The sequence below is a fragment of the Protobothrops mucrosquamatus genome, unplaced genomic scaffold (genome assembly GCF_001527695.2).
Source record: "Protobothrops mucrosquamatus isolate PMUCROS unplaced genomic scaffold, P.Mucros_1.0 scaffold1179, whole genome shotgun sequence".
Taxonomy (NCBI): Eukaryota; Metazoa; Chordata; class Lepidosauria; order Squamata; family Viperidae; genus Protobothrops; species Protobothrops mucrosquamatus.
Window position 1 is genome coordinate 33,062 of NW_015387392.1, and position 25,586 is coordinate 58,647.

The following is a 25,586-nucleotide window of genomic DNA, read 5'->3' on the forward strand; positions in this document are numbered from 1 at the left end:
GGAGGAGGAGGAGGAGGAGGGAGCCGGTGCAGCCCGTCCTTTTTTCCGGAGCGATCGTTTGGAAGCCCCCCTCCCAGAGCTCCTCGGTCTCAGATAGGCGGCTGCAGAAATCGAACAATTAAATTAAATTAAATTAAATTACATTAAAAAATACGATCAGGGTCTTTGCAATGGCTAATCCGATTGCAATTACAACTGTAATTCGCACGTTGCCCTTTTAATTTATTTTCCCAAGGCTGCCTCGGGTTCGGAAGGTGTGTTCAAGGCTCGGGACAGGGGGTGACCTTAAAGATTGTGTTTATTTCATGTTTATTCCGCCTTTATTATTTTCCTCCCCTAGATACCCCCCCCGGCGCAGGTTTGCACCCCCCCTCCCACCACCTTCCCTTTTAACTCCCCCCCCTCCTCTGATCATAGTAGTGAGATGGGCAGCCGCAGAAACCGTTAAATCAAATAAATTAAAGTAATATGGGGGGGGCTTCTCCTGGAGCCTTCCCTCCTCCACCCCCCACCCCACTATCTGAACCCTCAAACCCCTTTGACTGGCTTGCATTGGAAAGGAGCCAGCTGAGCCTTTACTCTGGAGCAAATCCAGTGGGATTGAAAGGGGGGGGCTGGGCACGGAGCTGGCTTTCCTGTAAATGCGATTAAAAAAAATAAAATCTAATCCTGGCGCGCTGTCCGGAACTCCCGGATAGAGAGAGGGTTGCCAAGGCGATAAAGAAACCAAAGCAATGTTTTGACAGAGAAGAAATTAGGATTATTTAAGACATGGTGGAGCAGGGGCCTTCAAACGTGGCCCTTTGATGACTTGTGTGTTGACTTATGACTTATGACTTTCCGTGTGTCGTGCAATTAAAGAGTAAACCCCTTACCCCACCTCTGCCCCTTGTGTTTTCCAGCCATGAGCGGCTCCCAATCTCTCCTGTGGGCTGTGGATATTTTTGGGAGAGTGTACACCTTATCCACCACCGGCCAGTACTGGGAGCTGTGCAAAGACGGGGAGCTGGAATTGAAGCGGGTTTCGGCCATCAAGCAGTGCTGCTGGGGACTCGCCTGCGATCACCGAGTCTACGTTTACGTACACGCTAGTGACGTCCCCATCCGGTTCAAAGAGGAAACCTATGAGAATCAGGTACAAGCGAGCGGAGAGTTGTCCCGGAAGGGGTCATCCAGCACAACCCTTTGCACTCAGTGCAGAATCTGCGAAAGGGTGTTTGAGCCTCTGGCTGAGGATCTCTGTTAAGGAGAATTTCCACTTCAAGTGGCAGCCTGTTCCACTGGTTGACAGCTTAGAATAGAATAGAATAGAATAGAATAGAATAGAATAGAATAGAATAGAAAGAGAATAGAGAGAATAGAAAATAGAAAATATGGAATAGAGAAGAGAAGAGAAGAGAAAATAGAAAATAGAATATAGAATAGAATATAGAATAAATAATAGAATATAAAACAGAATAGAATGTAGAACAGAATAAAATAGAATATAGAATAAATAGAATAGAATAGAATAGAATAGAGAATAGAGAGAACAGAAAATAAAAAATAGAATATATGGAATGGAATGTAGAAGAGAAGAGAAGAGAGAATAGAAGAGAGAATATAGAATAGAATATAAAACAGAATACAATGTAGAACAGAATAAAATAGAATATAGAATAAATAGAATAGAATAGAAAATAGAGAGAACAGAAAATAAAAAATAGAAAATATGGAATGGAATGGAATGGAGAAGAGGGAATAGAATATAGAATAGAATATAAAACAGAATAAAATGTAGAACAGAATAGAATATAGAATAGAACAATACTTTTATTGTCACTTTAAATGTACACTAATCAGCCTGCATTAAAATGAGATTTCCTTGCATACAGCTCTCAGAAGGTAAGTCCCATTGCCTTGCTCAAACACACATCAAAACCTTCCAGACCATGAGTCCTAGGTCCCTTTTATCCCTCTAAAAACCTTTGATGGCCTAGCTAGCCCATCACCTCCAGCCTGGGAACCGTGGGCTGAGTATATCTGGGATGTGGGGGGGAGGCGGGAAAGGATGAGGTCCTTTGGGATGTGTGACTGTTTCTTCCTTTGCCTGCCTCCCCCCCCCCCTTCCTGGCAGCGCTGGAACCCGGTGGTCGGCTTTTGTGACAGCCTGCTGCCCAGTGACCGCTGGCCATGGAGCGACATCAGTGGGCTGAAGCATCTGCAGCTGGAAAGCTTTGCCCTGCCGTCGCCTCACTGGGAGTGGGAATCTGACTGGTACGTGGATGAAAATTTTGGAGGGGAAGCCACAGAGAAAGGGGTAGGTGAACCACATGGGATCTGCCTTCTCGGGGAGGGAGGGGGAAGCTGTATGAAAGGGGATTGTGGGCCTGAAAAAAATTAGATCAGGGTCTAAATGCCCCTGATAATGTAAATGGCTAGGAAAATGCAATTTCCCTTTCGTTTCTCGGTCCTCCACTTACAACGATTCGTTTAGTGACCGAAGTTACAACGGCACTGAAAAAAGAGAGACTTAGGACCATTTTTTCCCACACTTGCGACCGTTGCACGCCGTCCCCCTGGTCAGGTGATCAAAATTGAGACGCTTGGCAACAGACTCGTATTTATGACCAGGGGGGTCACGGATTCCCCTTTTGCAACCTTCTAACAAGCAAAGTCCAGAAAGGTCGTAAAATGGGGCAAAACTCACTTAGCAACTGTCTTGCTTAGTAGCAGAAATGTTGAGCTCCGTTGTGGTTGCAAGTCAAGACCTACCTGTACTAATAAAGAATAGCTGGAAAAACCCTATTTTTATTTTATTTTTTGTGCTCATCTGACTGATAGTGTGAATTGCTGAGAAAATGCAGTTCTTTTTCTCGGTTCCCTGTACTAAATAATTATGAAATTAAGTTTCTGGGGAAATGCCCTGTCCCTTCTCACAAAGCTTTCACAAGCCTATTTTGTAAATCCAATATATATAAAAAAAAATGACCCAAGTTATTGTCTGAATTTGTTGTTTGTATGTCCCTTTTAAGACATCAGCCAGTTTCTTTTCTTTTTCTCTGACCATGGTTTGATCAAGGAGCTCTAAAATTGCTGGAAGCTCCTATCTTGTGGTCTCCTGGCAAGGAGCAACTGTCTGGAGCAGTTGTGGGCAATCTCATGTTCTCTCCTTGTCCGGAGAGGAATTATAAAGAGTCGGGCTACTCGCTGGCTCTTCCTTTCCCATTAGCTCTGGGTTTTTTTGAGGATCTGTCTTCAAGTTGCCGTTTTTTAACCCCAGAAGTCCAGTTGTATACCAAGATTTCTTAGCTTTGGGAGAAGAAACACAACTGAACTCTTGTCTGGTTCAGTTTTTCAAATCCTTGGGGGAAGGAAAGGAAGTCCTTGTCTACAACGCTGATGATGATCATCATGATATGACCACTGACAGATTTCTGGAATAGATCTCGGAGGGATTCTCAACTGGTCCTCCCTTTTTCCATCACAAGGCTAAAATGATATTACTAAAGTGAATAACACTTGAGGCTTTACTGAGACTTTGCGTTCATTGCGGCTTTGATCCTCACCGGCTCATCATGTTCTACCTCGGTCACTTTGTTCCTTCGCAGGGGTGGACCTACGCCATCGATTTCCCTGCCACGTACACCAAAGACAAGCGCTGGAATTCCTGTGTCAGACGAAGAAGGTGGACTCGGTACAGAAGGTACAAAGCACGGGACACCTGGGCAAAGGTGTGTGCTGCTTTCTCTCTTTCTCTTTTTCTCTCTCTCTCTTTCTCTCTCTCTCTCTCTCTCTCTTTCTCTCTCTTTCTTTTTTTATTTCTCTTTCTCTTTTTTTATCTTTCTCGTTCTGTCTCTTTCTCTTTTTCTCTTTCTCTCTCTTTTTCTTTCTCTCTTTCTCTTTTTCTTTCTCTCTCTCTCTCTTTTTCTATCTTTCTCTCCTCTCTCTTTCTGTCTCTTTCTCTCTCTCTCTCTTTTTCTTTCTCTCTCTTTCTCTTTTTCTTTCTCTCTTTCTCTCTCTTTTTCTTTTTTTATTTCTCTCTTTCTCTTTCTCTTTTTCTATCTTTCTCTCTCTCCTCTCTTTCTGTCTCTCTTTCTTTCTCTTTCTCTCTCTCTCTTTCTCTTTCTCTCTCTTTCTCTTTTTCTTTCTCTCTCTTTCTTTCTTTCTCTCTCTCTTATTTCTCTCTCTCTCTTTCTCTTTTTCTATCTTTCTCTCTCCTCTCTCTTTCTGTCTCTTTCTCTCTCTCTCTCTCTTTTTTCTCTTTCTCTCTTTCTCTCTCTCTCTCTCTTTATTTCTCTTTCTCTTTCATCTTTTTTTTCTGGAATTGTCTAGTATGTCCAGGGTTGGTTGAGCGTAGCCAAGCACTTCTGCTTTCTTCAGGTAGCTGTAGTTTCTTGGGTCTCTTTCAACAGCATTATTTTATTTCACTTTTATTTCTCCTTTTTCCTTCTCCTTTTTCCTTCTGACTTCCAGAGGTAGTCCTCAGCTTGCAACCATTCGTTTAGTGACCATACAAAATTACGGTGGCATTGAAAAAGGTGACTTGGGACCGTTTTTCACCCTTGTGACCCTTGCAGCATCCCCGGGGTCACAGGGTCAAAATTCAGAAACTTGGCAACCGGCATGCACTTATGACCGTTGCAGCCTTCCCTTTTGCGACCGTCTGACAAGCAAAGTCAATGAGGAAGCCAGATTCACTTAACAAACGTGTGATTCAATTAATGACGGTGGCAAGAAAAGTCGTAAAACGGGGCAAAATAACTGTTTCAGCGAGGGATGTTTTGGGCTGAATTACAGACATGGGTTGAGGACTGCCTGCATTTTATGATCTTTTGTTTTCTATTTGACATTTCTTTTAGGTTTTATATTCTTTGACATTTTATTCCTAAGGCCCCTCCATTCTACTATGGTTCTGGGTGGGGATGAAGGGCAAGTCAAGGTGAGGATTGTCCCCTCCCTAGATTTTTTTTTTAAAGGATATTTGTAATCTTTCCACAATACCTCTGGAATGGATCTTGTGGTTTTCAATAAGAATTAGAAACCCTCTGTTGTTGTTTTGTTTTTTCCAATGGATTTTCTTGCAGGGCTCTGCTGTTTCTCGTTCTAGAAGGTGCCATGGGGTTCCCCAAGGAGAGGATGCCCCATCACCTGGAGTTCAGCAAGGACAATCTGAATGTGCTCACCTGGCCTTCCGAAGTAGCAATCCGTAACTCCCAGCCTTTCTCCTTTCCTTTTTTTTTTTTTTGAGATAGATTCCACCCCATCAAGATCCGAAGCAGTTGCCAGATCCGTTTAATGACATCTCCGTGGGAGGCTGGGAGATCACCGATGAACCTCTGGGTCGACTCTCAGTCTGGGCCGTCACTCTGCAAGGCAAAGTAATGTCCTCCCATCCCCAGCCCTTCTTAATTATGTCTTGTCCCTTTGACGCAGAGCCAAAGAGGGCCGATCCATCCGCTGATCAGTTTAGACCAGGGGTGTCCAATCTTGGTGACTTTAAGACTTGTGGACTTCAGAATTCCCCAACCAGCTCTTGTACCTTTAGATCAGGAATGTCCAACCTTGGTAATTTTAAGACTTGTGGACTTCAACTCCCAGAATTCCCTAGCCAGCTCTTGTATAGCTCTTATTACCTGTAGATCAGGGATGTCCAACCTTGATAACTTTAAGACTTATGGACTTCAACTCCCAGAATTCCCCAGCCAGCTCTTGTACCTTTAGATCAAGGATGTCCAACCTTGGTAACTTTAAGACTTGTGAACTTCAGCTCCCAGAATTCCCCAGCCAGCTCTTGTACCTTTAGACCAGGAGTGTCCAACCTTGACAACTTGAAGACTTCTGGACTTCAGCTCCCAGAATTCCCCAGCCAACTCTTATAACCTTTAGACCAGAGGTGTCCAACCTTGGCAACTCACTAAAGTCCTCAAAATATAATAATCTCCTGCAATGCTATTGCATCTGGTTAATACTTGAGGGGATATAGCTAAGAAACTTTAGCTATAGACTTGTAAACTGGGAAATTAAAAGAGGAATAGGAAGAGGACGACGACAACATCGGCAAAGCATTGTCTTGTCCCCAAGTGTCCATGAGATCACCAGAAGCTTGACTCCTTCAACATTTCCCTCCACTCTACGTTCATCTCCTAACTTAAGAGCTTCTGATTAGACCAGGCCACTCTGCTTGACCTTCTCCATCTTCTCGCTCTATTTACCTTCCTTCATATTCCGTTTTTTCCCCAACATTTCCCAGTGTTTGAAAATGTTCTGGCTTCATGGAAGTGTTCCCCTGGGCCCACCCGAGATTTATTTTCAGTTTGTTGTGTTGCTTGGTGACTAAACAAGTTGAGTGTCCCTCTTGGCTTCACTTCACTTCCTGAGTTTGTTTTCAGATTTGATTCCATGATACAGTGTCCCCTCCGTGTTTGGAAATTTAAGGCGATGGTATCCAGAAGGCCAGCAGACGTTCATCCCTGGTGGAAGAGAAGAAGTCACCTCAACCCCGTGTGCATAAATGTTTGCTTCCTTCTGAGAAATTGTGCCTGAACCATGGCCTTGTCTTCGTAGATCTGGTACCGGAATGACGTCACACATCACAATCCTGAAGGATCTTCCTGGACCTTAATACCCGCTCCGGGCGAAGCCATACAGATCAGCTGTGGACCCTACGATCTCCTCTGGGCCACCTGCTGGGAAGGACAGGCGATCGTGAGAGAAGGGATCGACCGAAACAACCTCCAAGGTAGGACCCTTTGCGTCCCAAGGAAGTTGCTTCTCTGCTGTGGAGTTGTGTCGTCCTTCTACCGATTTTCTGCCTCTTTTCTCGTTTGGCCAGGAACCTCTTGGACCCTTGTGGACCCACCGGTTGCCGACAATGGGATTTCGCATGTGTCTGTTGGGGTGAACGTGGTCTGGGCTGTCACGAAAGACAGAAAAGTAAGTGGCTTTGGAGCTGCAAAGGCTGGCTAAGTTGCTAGTCCTGTTGAGTGTAGGGGAATTTTAAAAGACTGATCCAAGGATATTCAGTGAGAAGTTTTTATCTGAATAAAAGGGATCCGTTCTGTCTCATCCCAAGCCACCGGGGAGTAGACTGTTGCTGCTCCTCATCCCATTATCCAGTGTCGGGATTTTAAGGTGCTCATTTTGGGGTGGGGGAGAGAAACCCCCAACCTCCACCCCTGACGTGAGGATTTTTCTCATCTAGGTGTGGTTCCGGCGGGGCGTGAACTCCTACAATCCTTGTGGCACCAGCTGGATTGAGATGATTGGTGAAATGCAGATGGTGGACGTGGGCTTAAATGACCAGGTGAGTCTCTTAGGAACAGGAGAGATGACAGGTAAATCCTCAACTTACGAACACTCATTTAACAACCAGTTGAAGTTACGTGGATGCTGAAAACAGTGACTTACGACTAATACTGCATTCTAACCACCAGCGCCCTCCAGGATGAGGCCAAAGGATGTCATGGTTGGGACATCCCAGGTCCTTCAAGTGGACAGTTGTGATTTTACCCGTTCTTCTCTTCCTCCCCTCCCCTCCCCTTCCCATTTTCCTTTCCCTTCCCTCCTCTCCTCTTCCCGTTTTCCCTTCCCTCCTGCCCCCTCCCCCTCCCATCTTCCCTTCCTGTCTTCCTTTCCCTTCCCTCCCCTTCCCCTCTTTTCTCGTTCCCTCCCCTTCCCATCTTCCCACGTAGGTTTGGGGGATCAGCTGCGAGGACCGAGCGATTTACTTCCGCCAGGGCGTCACCCCAAGTGAGCTGAGTGGGAAGATGTGGAAAGCAATTGCCTGCAACCGAGAGAGCGACCGATCTCAAACCGGCAGCTCCACCAGCCTCCTGAGGTAATAGTTATCCTTCTGTTATGTATTCAAGATGGACAGTGATTAATATTTATGTTATTCTATGCAAGGGCATAGGTCTATACTAGGGGTAGGCCACCTTGGCTCTCTTATGACTCGTGGACTTCAACTCCCAGAATTCCTGAGCCAGCCATGCTGAGGGGAAAGGGAGAGGTTTCCAAGCTGAGCCATGCTGGCTCAGGAATTCTGGGAGTTGAAGTCCACGAGTCATAAAAGAGCCAAGGTTGCCTACCCCTGGTCTATACATATGTCGTATATAGTATGTTTTAAAGGTGTGTTGCGTATGTGTACACTGGAGAGCAAGCCACTAAATTTCATTTTTTAAGGTGTGCCGTTGTGCCCACAGGGGGAAAAAATGACAATAAAGGTGATCTAATCTAATCTTCAACGCATCATAAACGTGGATAATTCAGAGTTAAGATCTGCTTTTCTCTCTTGGGTCTCCAGCGCTGGCTGCTTCTTTACGGAGGACATCAAAGAGCAAAGCCCCTCCATTTTTCAAAGCGATGGAGACTCCCAGACTGAGTCAGAATCCCTTCCGGATGATGCTGGACCTGGTCCTGATGCCACTAACAGTCCCCATCCGGTCCCGGAGCTGGATATGGACCCGCTAGCCAATGCTCTGGAGGAAGCTACAGCTGGGTCCGATGGAGACCACCGAGGTGCCCCAGATAAACCCCTCCCCAGTCTGGACTCGCCTCCGCCCAAGCTTCAGTGGACCAACATCGACTTAAAAGAAGCCAGCAGGCCGTCCAAAGCAGCAGCCGGCCTGTTGGCTGAGACCTCCAGCTTGTCTTCCTTCTCACCAGCTGGGATCGAGAACCACTTTGTGACCGATGACCTTCCCCTGTGGACCTGGGTCTCCAGCAGAGGCTGCCTTGTGGACGCACAAAGCGCCCTCAAATGGTTCACGCTGCAGTCAGGTGGGGGGCAGCTCCAGACCTTTCAATTTTATTTTATTTTATTTTTTAAAAAAAATCAGCCTTTTCTCTTGATGTAATTTTAACGTAAGTACGAGGACCACTCGTAAATCGCTTTTTTCAGGAGCACATAACTTTGAACAGTCACTAAACAAGTGGTTGTAAGTCAAAGACTATGGGGTTTTTTTTGGCTTGGTCTGTTGTTTTTAATCCTTATTGCCCAGTCTTTTAATCGTACTGTAATTTTAACGTTTAGTGCGAGAACCAGTCGTAAATCAATTCTTTTTCAGGACCGTCGTAAATTCAAACGGTCACTAAATAAATAGTTGTAAGTTAAGGTCTATGTTTTTTTCAGCTTGTTTTTTTTAATCCTTATTGCCCAGTCTTTGAATCGTAGTGTAATTTTAACTTAAGTGTGAGGACCAGTCGTAAATCAATTTGTTTTCAGGAGTCACTAAACAAATGGTTTCAAGACAGGAACTATGTTTTGGGGGGCTTGATCTGAATCTTTAATCCTTATTGCCCAGTCTTTGAATCTTAGTGTAATTTGAATGTTAAGTGTGAGAACCAGTTGTAAATCGATTCTTTTCCAGTCGTAAATTGATTTTTTTTCAGGACCGTCATAAATTCAAACAGTCACTAAATGCCACAAGTTGAGAACTTTTTTTTTCTTGCACTGTTGTTTTTTGATCCTTATTGCCACCTGCCACTCAAGAGTTGTTTGGCATGGAGCAGGTCTAGAAATGCCAACAGCTCTTTCAAAACTGTTTTTAAGGAAAGGGTCAAAGGAAATGCTTGATTTGGGAATTCTCTCCTCTTTTTTTGACCCCCGTTGTAGCTTTGAACTCCTGCGCTCAATCCTTGACCCTCTCCATCAGCCCCAGTCATGCTGCCCAGTGGAGGAAGCAGATCTTCCGACAGCTGTCGGAAAGGACTCATCGAGAGTTGGACAACTTCAGACATTACGAACAGGCGGTGGAACAAGTAAAGTGGAGAAAGGGGGAGAGGGGGAAGCAGGGGTTTTATTGGGATTCGCTGTCCAAACTTTGGAATCAAAAAAGTCTTCAAAGGAGAGCTTTATAAGAGAGAGACGGTTTGGCCTAGTGGTTGAAGCACCAAGCGGGAGATTAGAATTCTAGTCCCACTTTAGGCATGAAAGCCAGCTGGGTGATTTTGGGCCCATCACCAGGAGACAGTGAATTCTAGTCTCACCTTAGGTATGAAAACTGTCTGGGTGACTTTGAGCCAATCATCAGGAGACTGTGAGTTCTAGTCCCGCCTTAAGTATGAAAGCCAGCTGAGTGACTTCGGGCCAATCACTAGGAGATTGTGAGCTCTAGTTCCACCTTAGGCATGAAAACTGGCTGAGTTACTTTGAGCCAATCATCAGGAGACTGTGAGTTCTAGTTCCACCTTAGGTATGAAAACTGGCTGAGTTACTTTGAGCCAATCACCAGGAGACTGTGAATTCTAGTTCCACCTTAGGCATGAAAGCCAGCTGGGTGACTTCGGGCCCATCACCAGGAGATTGTGAGTTCTAGTTCCACCTTAGGCCTGAAAACTGGCTGAGTTACTTTGAGCCAATCACCAGGAGACTGTGAGTTCTAGTTCCACCTTAGGCCTGAAAACTGGCTGAGTTACTTTGAGCCAATCACCAGGAGACTGTGAATTCTAGTTCTGCCTTAGTCATGAAAGCCAGCTGGGTGATTTTAAGTCCATCACCTCTCTCTTTCAGCCCGATCTTCTTCACAGAGGTGTTGTGGTGGAGAAAATAGGAGGAAGGTGTGTAGGATAGAACTGTGTGTACGATAAGTTCTGTAAATATCAATAAATGTAAAGGAGAGGGCCATGTTGCTTTTGGACTTTGCCTCTTGCAGTCCGTCTGGGTCAAAACCGGAACTTTGCAGTGGTGGAGAAGCTGGAAGCCCTACCGTTGGGTTGACGTGCAGGTGGCCCTGGAACAGTTCACTGCCAACGACGGGACCCGGGACAGCATTCTCTTTATCTACTACACACACAACGAGGAAAAGAAGGTAGGCGCCTCTGAGCAGCCAGGTTGAATTTGCACCCGGTTCTTGACCCTGATTTGACCCAAAAATACAGGGAGTCCCTGCCTTACGACCCCAGCTGGGAGCAAGCAGAACTTCTAAGCGACGCAGCCATTAAGGGAGTCAACCCATGACCCTTGCCTATTTTGCCAGCTGTTTTGCCGTTGTTCTTAAACGAATCGCTGTCTTTGTTAAGGGGGCCGCATCCCCGTTAAGCTTCTTCCCTTGACTTTGCTTGTTTGGAATCTGGCTGGGGAGGTTGCAGAGGGTGATCACGTGATCCCGGGATCTGCAAAGTTGTCAGATGGGATCTGCCGTAGGAGCAGAACATTTTTATCATCGTAGCAGTAAAGTCTCCAATTTCTGTCCTGAAAAATGAAGTAGGAATTGAATGGCGAAGATCCCGAAGCGATGGGATTACGGTAAATGGCAAGTTAAAAATTCTCAAATAGCCAGTGGCCCTTGACCAAAACTTCTGAAATGGGAATTCAAAAGGTGTCCACTGGAGAGCAATAGTACCAAGCAGGAAAAAAACCTTGCAGTGTGCAAAATGTAACATATATTAATAATTAGCCCCTCTGCATTATTCCTCGACATTATTGGGTACCAAACTGAACTCAGGAACACATCCACGTGGTTCCTATGGCAACAGTAGGAACAGTGCTTTCTCCCCACATTTTCTGGGATATCTTTCTTAATTTCTCGCTCTAGCCTACAGCTTGGATAATCTTCCATCCAAGTTTGAACCAAGCCAAATTCTACTTAGCTACTAGAGGAAGACAATCCCAATAAGCCGTGAAATTTTTTACCTTTAAACTAAGTTTCTCCATCGCCCCTTCTTTCAATCAAAACATCTCTCTGTTCACTCAATCAGTTGCCATTGGTTTTCTAGTCCAAAAGCCTGTGAAAAATAGATGGCTGGTGTTAAAGATTATTTGCATTGTCAACTGCTGCTAAGACAAGACACCAAAATTTCAGATCTCCAGCATGTTGGGTCACGAATCACCAAAGCTTTGGATGGTCAAAACCAATCGTAATATTTGGGGGAGGAAAGAATATAGTGAAGTATAGAATATAGTTAAATTGTTGCCCGGGGGCTCCCAAGTTTCATTTTTTTTTAACTGCACTCTTTAAGCTGAAGATCTGATTTGACATTTCCTCTGTGTTCCCCAGTACATCCACATGTTCCTCAATGAAGTGACTATCCTAGTTGAGATTCTGAATGAGGCCAAACATTCTTTTGCTCTCTACACACCGGAGAAGACTAAACAACGGTGGCCCATCCGCCTAGCGGCAAGCACCGAACAAGAAATGCGTCATTGGGTATGTTTATAGATGACTTCCAAGCTGGTCAAGAACTTAATTGTAGCAGGGTTGACATATTGCTCCAAAATAATGATGCAATTTGTTGGTTTTTTGGACTTAATTTGTTGGCTGAGCCCAGCCCTGCTCTTGGTAAACCATAGTTGGTGGCTTAGCTCAAGGTGTAGAGTCAAGGTGATGGGTTGTTTATATCAGACTATGCTTTAGAAAGAGCTAAAAGCTTTCTTGAAATGGGACCATCCTCCAGCCATTTTGGGAATACAGTTCTCAAGGTGGTGAGCAAACCATGGGTGGGCCCTGGACCCACAGCCATCCAGTAGAAGGATGGAAAGTTGATGGGACTGGCTTGCTCTTCCAAAAAGATAGGAAGTATGGGGTCCTTGGTGCTCTCTGAGCTTGGTTGATTTCTTGCAGACATTTCATTACCAAACTAGGGAACATCATCAGTGCAAAAAGGGAGTAGATTTGCTCTTGATACTCAGGCAGATTAGCCATCAACAGGCACACAGAGATAAACAATAGATAGATAGATAGATAGATAGATAGATAGATAGATAGATAGATAGATAGATAGATAGATAGATAGATAGATAGATAGATAGATAGATAGATAGATAGATAGATAGATACTGTAGATACTGTAGATACTGTAGATAGAGAGATAGAGAGATAGATAGAAAAGAGAGACAGACTAACTATACACATACACATAAATACTATATTAAATTGCCCAACGTAAAGGTGTGATATAAATCTAATTAATAATAACTCCCATGTATAACACTGAGGTAATAAAGTTCAAAAGAGACAATCGCAAAGCCAAAAAAGAAACAGACAGACCAAAACACCTCCTGCCCAGTAATCAACATCCAGAGGAGCCGAATTAACACCAGGATTAACACTAGATCAGCAATCGAGAAGTAAACAATACCCCAATCAAGGAATCACCGACTCAGACAAAGAAGCTTATAGTAAACAACAGCCTAATCAAGGAATCACCAAGAACGTTCCCACCAACATAGACACTTGTAGTACTGAGCAGACCCCTTCTAGCACTGATGATGTTCCCTAGTTGGGTCATGAAATGTCTGCAAGAAAGCCACCGAGCTCAGAAAGCACCAAGGACCCCACAATTCAGTCCTGAGCTTCAGATAGTCTCTTCTAAAGAGAGGAAGTGTTTGAACCATGTCTATCTCTTTCCCAATTCCTTTGTGTCTCCCAGCTGGCACTGCTGAACATGTCTTGTTGTGAGGGCCGGCAGCTCCAGGGCCCCCCTTCTCATGAAGCCATCTGGTCGCTGACCTGCAAAGGCGACATCTTTGTGAGTGAGCCCAGCCCTGACTTGGAGGCTTTAGCACACCCGATGCCTTGTGATCAAATGTGAGCAATCTGACCTCAACCTCCCTTGCTAAATGTCTTTGGAACCAAGAATAATCTCTCTCTTTTGGAGAACTCTAGCACAGTTTGAAGGGATGGAGATCAACCAAGGGAAAGGGATTGAAATGAGTGAACCATTAAAGGGGGGCTTTTCCTAAAAGCTTTTTCAGTCCCGGAAAACAGGAGAGATTGCGCGAATTGGGTATCTCTAGTTTAACAAAGAGAAGGACCAGGGATGACATGATAGCAGTGGTCCAATATCTCAGGGGCTGCCACAAAGAAGACCGAGTCAAACTATTCTCCAAAGCCCCTGAAGGCAGGACAAGAAGCAACGGATGGAATCTAATCCAGGAGAGAAGCAACCTAGAATTAAGGAGAAACTTCTTGACAGGGAGAACAATTAACCAGTGGAACAACCTGCCTCCAGAAGTTGTGAATGCTCCAACACTGGAGGTTTTTAAGAAGAGACTGGGCAACCATTTGTCTGAAATGATATAGGGTTTCCTGCCTGAGCAGGGGGTTGGACTAGAAGACCTCCAAGGTCCCTTCCAACGCTACTATTCTGTCTAGCTTCACTTTAGGTTCTCTTATAAATGTAGAGCGCATTAAATCCTTTGTTTTATTACGGACGGATCCTGAGGCAATCTGAGCAGAGTGTCTTCTCCTTGTAGGTTTTGGCGCCAAGTCGGAGGACATCTGCGCCTGATTGAATGTAACAGTGACGGCATCGTGTGGGGAGTAAGTTATGACCACACCGCTTGGATTTACACTGGTGGATACGGAGGAAGTTTTTTGACGGGTAAGAAATGCCTCTTCCAGGCAATCCTTCTTCAGCTGAACACGAGGAGGGAGAAACAGCGGATGGAAACTAACCAAGGAGAGAAGCAACCTAGAACTAAGGAGAAATTTCCTGACAGTGAGAACAATTAACCAGTGGAACAACCTGCCTCTAGAAGTGGTGAATGCTCCAACACTGGAAGTTTTTAAGAAGAGACTGGACAGCCATTTGTCTGAAATGGTATAGGGTTTCCTGCCTGAGCAGGGGGTTGGACTAGATGACCTCCAAGATCTCTTCTAGTTTTATTCTATTCTATTCTATTCCATTCTATCACTAGTTGTGATTCACTTAACAAATGCAGCGAGGAAAGTCATAAAATGGGACAAAAGCCACTTAACAAATTTCTCACTTAGCAACGTAAATTCTCGCCTCGATTGTGTCCGTAGGTTGAGGGCTACCTGTATGTGGTTGACTAATATCCTGGGTTAATTAAATAATGCTGTATTTCAACCATCCCACACATCTGCTGTAATTCACAGCGTTATAGCTTGATTTTTTAGAGGAAAGAAGATCATTAAATCCTAATTTAAAAAAACAAACAAAAAACAAGAAAGGAAAACGAAACAAAGGAATAATGTTCGTGCCTTGGCTTATATAGGGCTGGCAGGCAGCACTGAGAACATTCACACCCAGACCGACGTGAAGAGCGTCCATATTTATGAAAACCAGCGGTGGAATCCTGTCACGGGCTACACTAACAGGTAGGAAAAGTAGACAGGTTAAAAACTACATTTTTTGCCAGTCTGTTGCAGCAGGAATTATGCTACCGGGTCATTTTCATGTCTGCCCCCCTCCCAAAAAACAAATGAACATCTCTCAATTTGCATTTTTTTCTTGCAAACATGCTTGACCCACAATGCAGATGTGCTGAGTCTTGTGCCTGTTTGCCTTCACAGAGGCCTGCCCACCGACCGGTATATGTGGAGCGATGTGTCTGGCTTACGCGAGTGTACCAAAGCGAACACCAAGCCTCCATCGCCCCAGTGGAGTTGGGTAAGTGGAATTGCTCTCTGGCCCTTGGTACCGATAAAGGAGAATATTTGTAGCTCAGGATTGACCTGTGGGGGTCCTTGGTGCTCTCTGAGCTTGGTGGTTTCCTTGCAGATGCTTCATGACTCGACTAGGTAACACCATCAGTGCTAGAAGGGAGTTGGGTGTGTGGAGAGGAGGAGGAGGAGGAGGAGGAGGAGGAGGAGGAGGACAATAACTGTGGGGTCCTTGGTGCTCTCTGACCTTAGTGGTTTCCTTGCAGATGTTTCATGACCCAACTAGGTAACACCATCAGTGGTAGAAGGGAGTGGGGTGTGTGGAGAGGAGGAGGAGGAGGAGGACGACGACAATAACTGTGGGGTCCTTGGTGCTCCCTGAGCTTAGTGGTTTCCTTGCAGACGCTTCATGACCCAACTAGGTAACACCATCAGTGCTAGAAGGGAATGGGGTATGTGGAGAATATCAGAACCCATATTCTAAGGGGACTCCTTTCTTGCTTTAAACTCAAACTCTGTTCTCTCTATACTTCTGGGTTTTGAAGTCCACCAGTCTTCAAGATTGCAGACTCCTGGTCTAGTCTAACAAAGAGAAGGTCTAGGGGCGACATGATAGCAGTCTTCCAGTACTTGAGGGGCTGTCATAGAGAGGAGGGGGGGGTCAACTTATTCCCTAGAGCACCTGAGGACAGAACACAAAGTAACAGCTGGAAGTCCCAAAGGTGTTTTTCCAAAAGGCAACTTGATGTTTTTCCTTGAAAATGTTTCGCTTCTCATACAACAAGCTTCTTCAAGTTCATCCAAGCTTCTTCAAGTTCATCCAAGCTTCTTCAAGTTCATCCAAGCTTCTTCAAGTTCATCCAAGCTTCTTGGATGAGAAGTGAAATGTTTTCAAGGGAGAAAAAAAAGCAAGAAACTCCAGTTGTCTTTTTAGAAAAGCATATTTGGGACAATCACGACCTGGATGATGGAGCATCTCCATATAACCAGTGAAAAATGATTAAAGAGAGATTTTTTTTTTCCAGTTCAGGCAACTCCTGTACAGGAGGCAAGGGAATCAAGTGTTGTTATTTTGCTTTTCTCTCTGCAACGCAGGTGTCTGACTGGGCTATCGATTTCAGCGTTTCGGGCGGGACTGACCGAGAAGGTTGGCAATACGCAGGCGATTTTCCCGCGTAAGGATCTCTTGTCTTCTCTCCCATCCTTCCCCACATATAATTGGGTTAGAATCAGGGGTAGGCAACCTTGGCTCTTTCATGATGTTGACTTCAACTCCCAGAATTCCTGAGCCAGCATGGCTCAGCTTGGAAAACTCTCCCTTTCCCTTCAGCATGGCTGGCTCAGGAATTCTGGGAGTTAAAGTCCACAAGTCATAAAAGAGCCAAGGTTGCCTACCCCTGGGTTAGATCATGGAAGTGGTTGACCCCACTTTGGATGGAAGGCCTTAGCTGATGAGGAAACACGTGGAATAACAATTTGGGGGAAGGAAAGTATTGCAGTTTTGAAAAGAAACATTTGGAAGCAACTAAAGATGGGAAGGCCTGGGGAAAAAATGAAAAAATCAGGGGGGGGTTTGGGTTTTTTCCCTCCCCCCCCAAGCCGTTTAAAAAGCTGCATCGTCAATACAGACTCTAGAAAGAGTGCAACAATGATGATTAGGGGGCTGGAGGCTAAAACATGAAGAACGGTTGCAGGAACTGGGTTTTCTAATCTGGTGGGGGGGAAAAAAGACTAGCAGAGACATGATAGCAGTGCTCCAATATTGGAGGGGCTGCCCCAAAGAAGAGGGAGTCAAGCTATTCTCCAAAGCACCCGAAGGCAGGACAAGAAGCAACGGGTGGAAACTGATCAAGGAGAGAAGCAACCTGGAACTAAGGAGAAACTTCCTGACAGTTAGAACAATTAACCAGTGGAACAACCTGCCTCCAGAAGCGGTGAATGCTCCAACCCTGGAAGTTTTTAAGAAGAGACTGGACAGCCATTTGTCCCAGATGGTATAGGGTTTCCTGCCTGAGCAGGGGGTTGGACTAGAGGACCTCCAAGGTCCCTTCCAACTTTACTATTATTATTATTATTATTATTATTATTATTATTATTATTATTATTAAGCAACGGATGGAAACTAATCAAGGAGAGAAGCAACCTGGAACTAAGGAGAAATTTCTCGACAGTGAGAACAATTAATCAGTGGAACAACCTGCCTCCAGAAATTGTAGGCGCTCCATCACTGGAGGCTCTTAAGAAGAGATTGGACAACCACTCGTTTGAAATAGTGTAGGGTCTCCTGCTTGATCAGAGGGTTGGACTAGAAGACCTCCAAGGTCCCTTCCAATTCTGTTATTCTGTTATTCTCTGTTCCCAACAGGTCTTATCACGGCTACAAAACAATGAAGGACTTCGTGCGCCGGAGACGCTGGGCCAGGTAAACCTTTTGCCAAGCCCTAAAGTCCGTTTAAAGCAGGTTATCCCCTCCCCCCCTTTTTTTTTGTTTGCAGTAAACTCCTTGTTTCTACTCTTGGTTGTTTCTTTAAAACATCCGATGCCATTCCAAAGACAACGTTTGCTTTGGCCGATAAAGGATGTCGGTTTGGCATCTGATAAAAGATAAATAGATAGACCTCCAGACCAGCTTTTCCTAGCTGGGCACTTTTAGCCCTCCAGTTGGACAGAAAATCCCAGTATTTTCAGCTCGTCGAGCCCCACGTCAGGAGAGAAGAACCTAAAACTAAAGCGATTAAAGCATTGGTTGAACTGGTTTACACTTTGCACAGAGTTGTGTTTTGTTTGGATCAGGGCTGGCTGAATAAATGGCAAGGGACAGTAAGCCCTACCTCATAATCCGTTTGTTCTTTCATTCACCAAGGGCTATTTAGGAGAGTCCGCGTGGAATGTTTTTCTCAAAGAAGCCAATTAATGGCTCAGCCAGCGTGTGATTGGCTTAAGGCCATTCCTTAAGTTTCGATAGAAGAGAACATTTGTGGCTCAGGATTGACCTGTGGGGGTCCTTGGGGTTCTCTGGGCTTGGTGGTTTCCTTGCAGACGTTTCGTGACCCAACTAGGTAACAGCATCAGTGCTAGAAGGGAGTGGGGGTTGAAGGAGAGGAGGAGGAGGAGGAGGAGGAGGAGGACTGTAGGGTCCTTGGTGCCCTATGAGTGGTTGTTTTCTTGCAGATGTTTCATGACCCAACTAGGTAGCATCATCAGTGCCAAAAGAGAGTGGGGGTTGAAGAAGAGAGGAGGAGGAGGAGGAGGAGGAGGAGGAGGAGGAGGAGGACTGTAGGGTCCTTGGTGCTCTCTGAGCTTGGTGGCTTTCTTGCAGACGTTTCATGACCCAACTAGGTAACATCATCAGTGCCAAAAGGGAGTGGGGATTGAAGGAGAGAGGAGGAGGAGGACGACGACAATGACTGTGGGGTCCTGGGTGCTCTCTGAGCTTGTTGGTTTTCTTGCAGACCTTTCATGACCCAACTAGGTAACACAATCAGTGCTGGCAGTCTGCCTCCCATCCTCTCCTTCTCTTTTCTTCCCAGGAAGTGTAAAATCGTCACAAGTGGGCCCTGGCTGGAAGGGCCTCCGATCGCTTTGCGAGATGTTTCTATCATGTCACAGCCTCCTGGCTCCAAGGAAGAGTTTGTTCCTCTCTGGGGCATCAGCGACAAGGGAGACGTGCTCTGCCGGCTGCAGGTCACACCCCAAAACCCAGCGGTAAAACTTTCCCCCCTCTTTGATATTGATTCCTGGCTGAACGGAGGTGTTACTACAAGCCAGTCGTTTTAACCTCCCAAGGATCCTTCCTCAACAACCCGGAAATTATTTTCTGTGACCGTATTTGAGGAAGCTCAGTTTGCGTCTGAACGACGTTGGGTCGCCTCTGTGTTTTCTTGGCAGTACAGGCAGTCCTCAGCGTACGGCCCCAATGGAGCCCAAAATTTATGTTGCTAAGTGAAACATTTGCCAAGGGAGTTTTGCCCCATTTTACGACCTTTTTGCCACAGCTGTTAAGTTAATCGCTGTAGCTGTTAAATGAGTAACCTGGTTGTTAAGTGAATCTGGCTTCCCCATTGACTTTGCTTGTCAGAAGATCACAAAAGGGGATCACCCTGGGGTACTGCAAACTGTCACAAGTACATGCCAGTTGCTAAGCCTCTGAATTTTGATCATGTGATGCTGCAACGGTCGTAAGTATGAAAAGCAGTCATAAGTCACTGTTTTCGGTGCCATTGTAACTTCAAAGGGCCACTAAACAAACTGTTCATAAATCAAGGATTATTGGTACGTTGGACTGGAAGACTGCTCCTGCTTAACTTTTTGGAGATCTACCTGGCCACAGCTTGCACGACCCAACGAAGGACCGGGAAGGGATGGAGAAGGACGTTCATCTCTTGAAGGTGGTCCAAGACTCAGCAAGGTTTTTTTCACCCGCGCTTTCTCCCCCATTAGGGCACCTCCTGGCTGCACGTGGGAACAGACCAACCCTTTGTATCAGTCTCCATAGGAATGTTCCACCAAGTCTGGGCTGTTGCCCAAGATGGATCGGCATTCTGTCGCGGTTCAGTCTCTTCCAAAAAACCAGAAGGTGAGTTTTTAGTCAGTCAAGAGTGAAGTTAGAGCAGTCGCCAACTCTGATTTTCCTGCACCTCTGATGCTCAGCCAGCCCCAAAGTCACCCAGCCAGTTTTCGTACCTAAGGTACGTGTCAAGAGTGAAAATTTGGCAGCGACCTGCCTCTCTGTTTTCATCTTGCCATTAGAGTAACGGGGTGGGGGCTGGAGTCGCTTTCAAATGGGTTAGTTAGAGAAACGAAACGTCTCCAGTTCTACGGAAGCTTGCTGTGAGTTGGCAGTATGGAACCCTTTGAAGGACGTTCTAGCAGGTGTGAAGAAGATAGCAGACGGGTCTCGTAACCTTGCTCAGTGTTAGTAACTGTGAGAGGGATCTCAGAGTCCTAGTGGATGATCCCTTAAATATGAGCCAGCCGTGTGCTGCAGCTGCCAAAAAAGCCAACGGAATCCTAGGCTGCATTAACAGAGGGAGAGAATCAAGATCACGTGAAGTGTTAATACCACTTTACAAGGCCTTGGTAAGGCCATACTTGGAATACTGCATCCAGTTTTGGTCACCACGATGTAAAAAAGATGCTGAGGCTCTAGAAAAGAGTGCAGAGAAGAGCAACAAAGATGATCGGGGGACTGGAGGCTAAAACATATAAGGAACGGTTGCTGGAATTGGATATGTCTAGTCTAATGAAGAGAAGGACGAGGGGGGACATGATAGCAGTCTTCCAATATCTAAAGGGTTGACATAAAGAAGTCAATCTATTCTCCAAAGCATTGAAGGCAGGACAAGAAGCAAGGGATGGAATAATCAGGGAGAGAAGCAACCTGGAATTAAGGAGAAACTTCCTGACAGATAGAACAATTAACCAGTGGAACAACCTGCCTCCAGAAGTTGTAAATGCTCTAACACTGGAGGTTTTGAAGAAGAGATTGGACAGCCGTTTGCCTGAAATGATATAGGGTCTCCTGCCTGAGCAGGGGGTTGGACTAGATGACCCCCAAGGTCCTTTCCAACTATTATTATTATTATTGTTGTTGTTGTTGTTGTTGTTGTTGTTATTATTATTATTATTATTATTTCTACTACTACTACAAAGAGAACTTGTTTACATGAGTTACGTGGACATCTGGGAGGGCTGGCTGGGAAAGTCATATGCTTTGGTCTGATGCCTTGGGATTTTAGAGTTAGTTTTACCTCACTTTTACCAAGCCATGTATTCAATAAACAAAGCTTTTCAGAAATGAAAATAATCCTGAACTTTTAACTGGATACTCCGAGCTGGAGATTGACAGTAGGCTTAAAACTCACCATCTCCTGGTTTTTTTTTAATCCAGCCTCTTAACCACAACACCGAACTGACTCAACCCAGAGTTCCTGCTGTGTTTTGAACCAGTCACAATTAGGTTAGAAGTTGTGTTGTTAATATTTTTTCAAGGAACAAAAAGTAAACGCTTTTAAGTTTCCCACCAATTAAAAGAGGGGAGAGGGTGACTTTTGTTTTTGTTTTTCTCCCTGCACAAAGGGTGAAAAAGCCAAAATGAGGATTTTTCAGCCTTTGCCCATTAATCCCAGCCAACAAAATCGAAAATGTTGGCCTCACACACAACGTGGTGATCGTTGAATGTAATCCAAGAATCCTGCAAGGGGCAAAAATCTGCCACACCTAAACAAAACTCAAGTTTGTATTTCAGGGCCTGCCTTAATTCAATAAATTTCAAATCCATAACAAATCAGGAGATTATTCTTGTTTCTTTCACCCCTTGCTGGTTTTCTGGGAATATCCAGGCGAATGCTGGTACCACGTCCCTTCACCTCTGAAGCAGAAATTAAAGCAAGTCTCCGTGGGACGAACGGCTGTGCTGGCCGTGGATAAAAATGGTGAGGAGAGAATCCGGTGTTCCTGGGTGGTTTTTATTTTTTTAATGGTGGTTTTGAAAAACAAAATAATCCTGGTTTCTTGGAGTTGCTGGTCAGTTGTGTAATTGCTCCATTGGAAAGGAAGTGTAAATTACCTCAGAAAATCACTGAACAATCCATAATTGCTTGTGTTTAGCAATGTAATTGTTAACCATTAATTCACAATTGTTAACAATATATATACACACACACATACTATATATATATACACACACACATATACTATATATACATACACATATTGTCCTTAACAACATTAAAAATGCGAATCCTGGGTATACACATATCAATAAAAATATAGAAAAACGAACACCAGGATAAAAATAAACCAGACCGTTGAATATAAACAAGCTTGTAAGTAAAAGAGTTACTGAGCTTTCGTCGGCCAGACTACCAATGTCATCAGAGTTGGAATGCATACACACACATATATATATATACACACACACACAGACATTATATTGTCCACTCCTTTTTGTCTTTTATAGGTAATTTGTGGTTTCGTGCTGGAATCACACCAAGTTACCCTCAAGGATCTAGTTGGGAACACATTTCGAACAACGTCCGCAAAGTTTCCGTTGGACCCTTGGATCAGGTGGGGCCCTAACAGAAAGGGATCTCTTTGAAGCACCTAAAAGCCAAGTGTTTCTCCACCTCGGCCATTTTAAGATGAGTGGGCTTCAACAGAATTGGGCCTAATAATCCCAGAGAAAATATTTTCGTTTTTTGTCTTGAAGACAGTTCGCTTCCCATCCAATAAGTTTTTCCCGTTCTCTAGAGCCTGGAGGAACTTCTAGGAAATGGGCACCTTGTGATCAGTAGATCTACTGCCATGGGAGATATTTTATGAGTAGAAAAATACCCCTCCAGACTGCCATTTTGTGAGAGCACCTCAGCCATCTTTTCCCGATTCAAAAATTTCCCACCTGGCCTCCCAAAGGTTGTCCATCTTTGACGTGGGCATTACATGTGAATGGAAGGTGGGCTGTAATGTCTCTCCGGTTGTATCTTTGTTTTTTTAGATCTGGGTGATAGCTGACAAAGTCCAAGGGAGTCACAGTCTGAGCTGTGGAACTGTCTGCCACCGGACCGGAGTCCAGCCTCTGGAACCAAAGGGGGTCTCTTGGGACTACGGCATTGGGGTGAGCATCAGAAACACCAACTGTTGGCTCTCTCCATGATCCAGAGAGGTCTATAAGCAGAAGATTGCAGGTCATGGGTTGAAGGCTTCTGAAAAGTCAGGTTCCCACTGTGGGCTCCTTGGTTCTCTCTGAGCTTGGTGGTTTTTGTGCAGACGTTTCATGACACAGCTAGGTGATAACATCAGGGTTAGAACGGAGTTGGGTTTGTGGAGGGGGGAGGAGAGGAGGAGGTGGAGGAGGAGGAGGAGGAGGAGGAGGAGGAGGAGGAGGAGGAGGAGAACTTGTGGGGTCCTTGGTGCTCTTTGAGCATAGTAATTTTCTGGTGGACATTTCATTACCCAACTAGGTAACATCATCAGTACTAGAATTGGGTTTGCTCTGTAGATAGATAGATAGATAGATAGATAGATAGATAGATAGATAGATAGATAGATAGATAGATAGATAGATAGATAGATAGATAGATAGACAGACAGACAGACAGACAGACAGACAGACAGACAGACAGACAGACAGACAGAGATATATAGATAGATATAGATATAGATATAGATATAGATATAGATATAGATATAGATATAGATATAGATATAGATATAGATATACAAGTGGCTTGCCCTGTTTTGTGTTGGTGGGAGTGTCCTTGGTAGTTCCTTGATTAATGTTAGTTTGTTTGTCTGCGTTGGTGGATCCTCGATTGGAGTATTATTGACTTATAGATTGTTGGGTCTAGTGTTCGTCTTGGTTTTAATCTCTGCTCCTATGGGTGTTGATTAGTTGGTGAGGAGATGTTTTGGCCTTTTTATTTCCTTTTGGCCTTTCTGATTGTCCCAGGGTCCAACTTGTAAGGAGTGAGCCCTTCTGACATTTGAAACAGAAGCTGACGTAGCTCTGTTGTGTAGTTGGACCACTTTGTGTCAGGTCCAGAGAGCCCGGGACACTCTAGTTGCCTGCATTTATAAAGCAATCTATCTGTTGTCCCAAAGGTGCTTTTTCACGAGGCAACTGGACTTTCTTGTTTTTCTCTGAAGATGTTTCGCTTCTCCTCCAAGAAGCTTCTTCAGCTCTGCCCAATTGATCTGTTGTTCTCAAGGGCTGAAGAATCTTTAAAACGAAGGACTTCTCCTGCCCTGGTTTAAATACCCACAATGCTTTGCTCCCACCCCTTCATCCCCAAAGAGTGAGATCCAGTGATTTTTCCAACACCTCTTTTCTAAGCTATTCCCTCTCGCTCCTGATTTTGCAGGGAGGATGGGAACACGTCACCATACGAGGAAACGCAACCGAAAGCATCAAGATGGCAGCTCGGGATGACCCAAGCAGCTCTCCTCCTGACCTTAGTAGCTTAGAGGTTCATGGAAGCCACCAGTCACAAACAACCGTTTTTGTAGATGGTGTCCAAGGCTTGGACAGAAACGCTGTCCAATGTTGACCGGTCTCTTCAAGTTTCCACCTCCGGCTCATTCCGTGTGTCCTAGATCATGGAAGCTACACCGAAGAGTAGACTGGTTTTCGAACACTCGCTCCGAGCGGGCAAAGAGACCAAGTCAACTCCAAGCATGCGATCTACCAACCCTTTTCATCTTGCTTCCCTTTGGCGAGAGCAGCCGAAGTCAACCCAGTCCTCGTCGAAATGATGCTCCAACCTGGGGGGGGGTGTCTCCCAGGTGCCTGATTGTGATCATCTCCTAGAATTCCCCAGTTCTCGATGAGCATTCTGGGAGCTGGATTCACCCCCAGTGGAGAAGATACAAGATGGAGAAGATCAAACTTGGAGACCGTTGAATGGAGAGACTGCATGTCCCATCACCTCAGTGGGAGAACTGTGTGTGTGTGTGTGTGAATTCTGTTTATGTTGTTGTTTTAACCCCTTAATTTATTGTGGTATTTCTTAGGCCTGGTGCAAATTGATGTTCTCCGGTAGGCCCTGGATTCATTCCCATCAACTAAGCCTTGGTTTATGTTGGCCAGTACATGACCCAATATGTAGGCGAAGAGGGTCAATGAACCCTTTCTATTATAAGCCCCCACCTGGAGTATATTTGACCCCGATCCCGGCTTTGTTAGATGTTGTTGCACAGGCAGGTCCTGATCTACGGTAAGCCAGCCTCCCTGGCAGGGTGGACATGACTAAACTGAGCCAGTTAGTGAATTCTATAGCAAGCACTTCTATATTTTATTTTTTCTTCAAATGCCCCAGGAGTTGTACATTCATCACCCAATAATGAGAATTGGCACAGAAGAAGCTAGGGATTGAAAGCCAAGGTTGGCAGCTGGCAACCCCTGGGTTAAAAACAGCTGTGAAAATGGTCAGTGGCTCCCTTTTGCCTGTTGATTTAGAGCAGTTTTCCATCTCAGCAACTCAAAGATGTCTGGTTTCTTTCTTTTTCTCTTTCTTTCTTTTTCTTTCTCCCTTTCTTTCTTTTTCTTTCTTTCTTTTCTCTCTTCCTTTTCTTTCTTTTTCTTTCTTTCTTTCTCCCTCCCTCCTTTCTTTCTTTCTTTCTTTCCTTTTTTCTTTTCTTTCTTTCCTTTCCTTTCTCTTTTCTTTCTTTCTTTCTTCCTCCCTCCCTCTCTCTCTCTTTCTTTCTTTCTTTCTCTCTCCCTCCCTCCCTCCATCCCTCCCTCTCTCTCTTTCTTTCTTC

General features: G+C 44.9%; 1 protein-coding gene across 1 annotated transcript; it reads left to right on the forward strand.

The window, feature by feature from the left end:
• Window positions 1-904: 904 nt before the first annotated feature.
• On the forward strand, window positions 905-24,484 carry TECPR1 (tectonin beta-propeller repeat containing 1). The gene is made up of 24 exons (XM_015820773.1): window positions 905-1,135; window positions 2,117-2,299; window positions 3,591-3,713; window positions 5,235-5,360; window positions 6,547-6,721; window positions 6,815-6,915; window positions 7,184-7,285; window positions 7,674-7,819; window positions 8,285-8,760; window positions 9,596-9,741; window positions 10,635-10,790; window positions 11,979-12,128; window positions 13,351-13,508; window positions 14,177-14,304; window positions 14,942-15,044; window positions 15,240-15,336; window positions 16,425-16,504; window positions 17,695-17,751; window positions 18,860-19,034; window positions 19,770-19,905; window positions 21,671-21,763; window positions 22,291-22,397; window positions 22,825-22,944; window positions 24,191-24,484. Exons 1-24 carry the CDS (start codon window positions 905-907, stop codon window positions 24,374-24,376), a joined length of 3,555 nt encoding a protein of 1,184 aa, XP_015676259.1. The 3' UTR covers window positions 24,377-24,484.
• The last annotated feature ends 1,102 nt before the right edge of the window (window positions 24,485-25,586 follow it).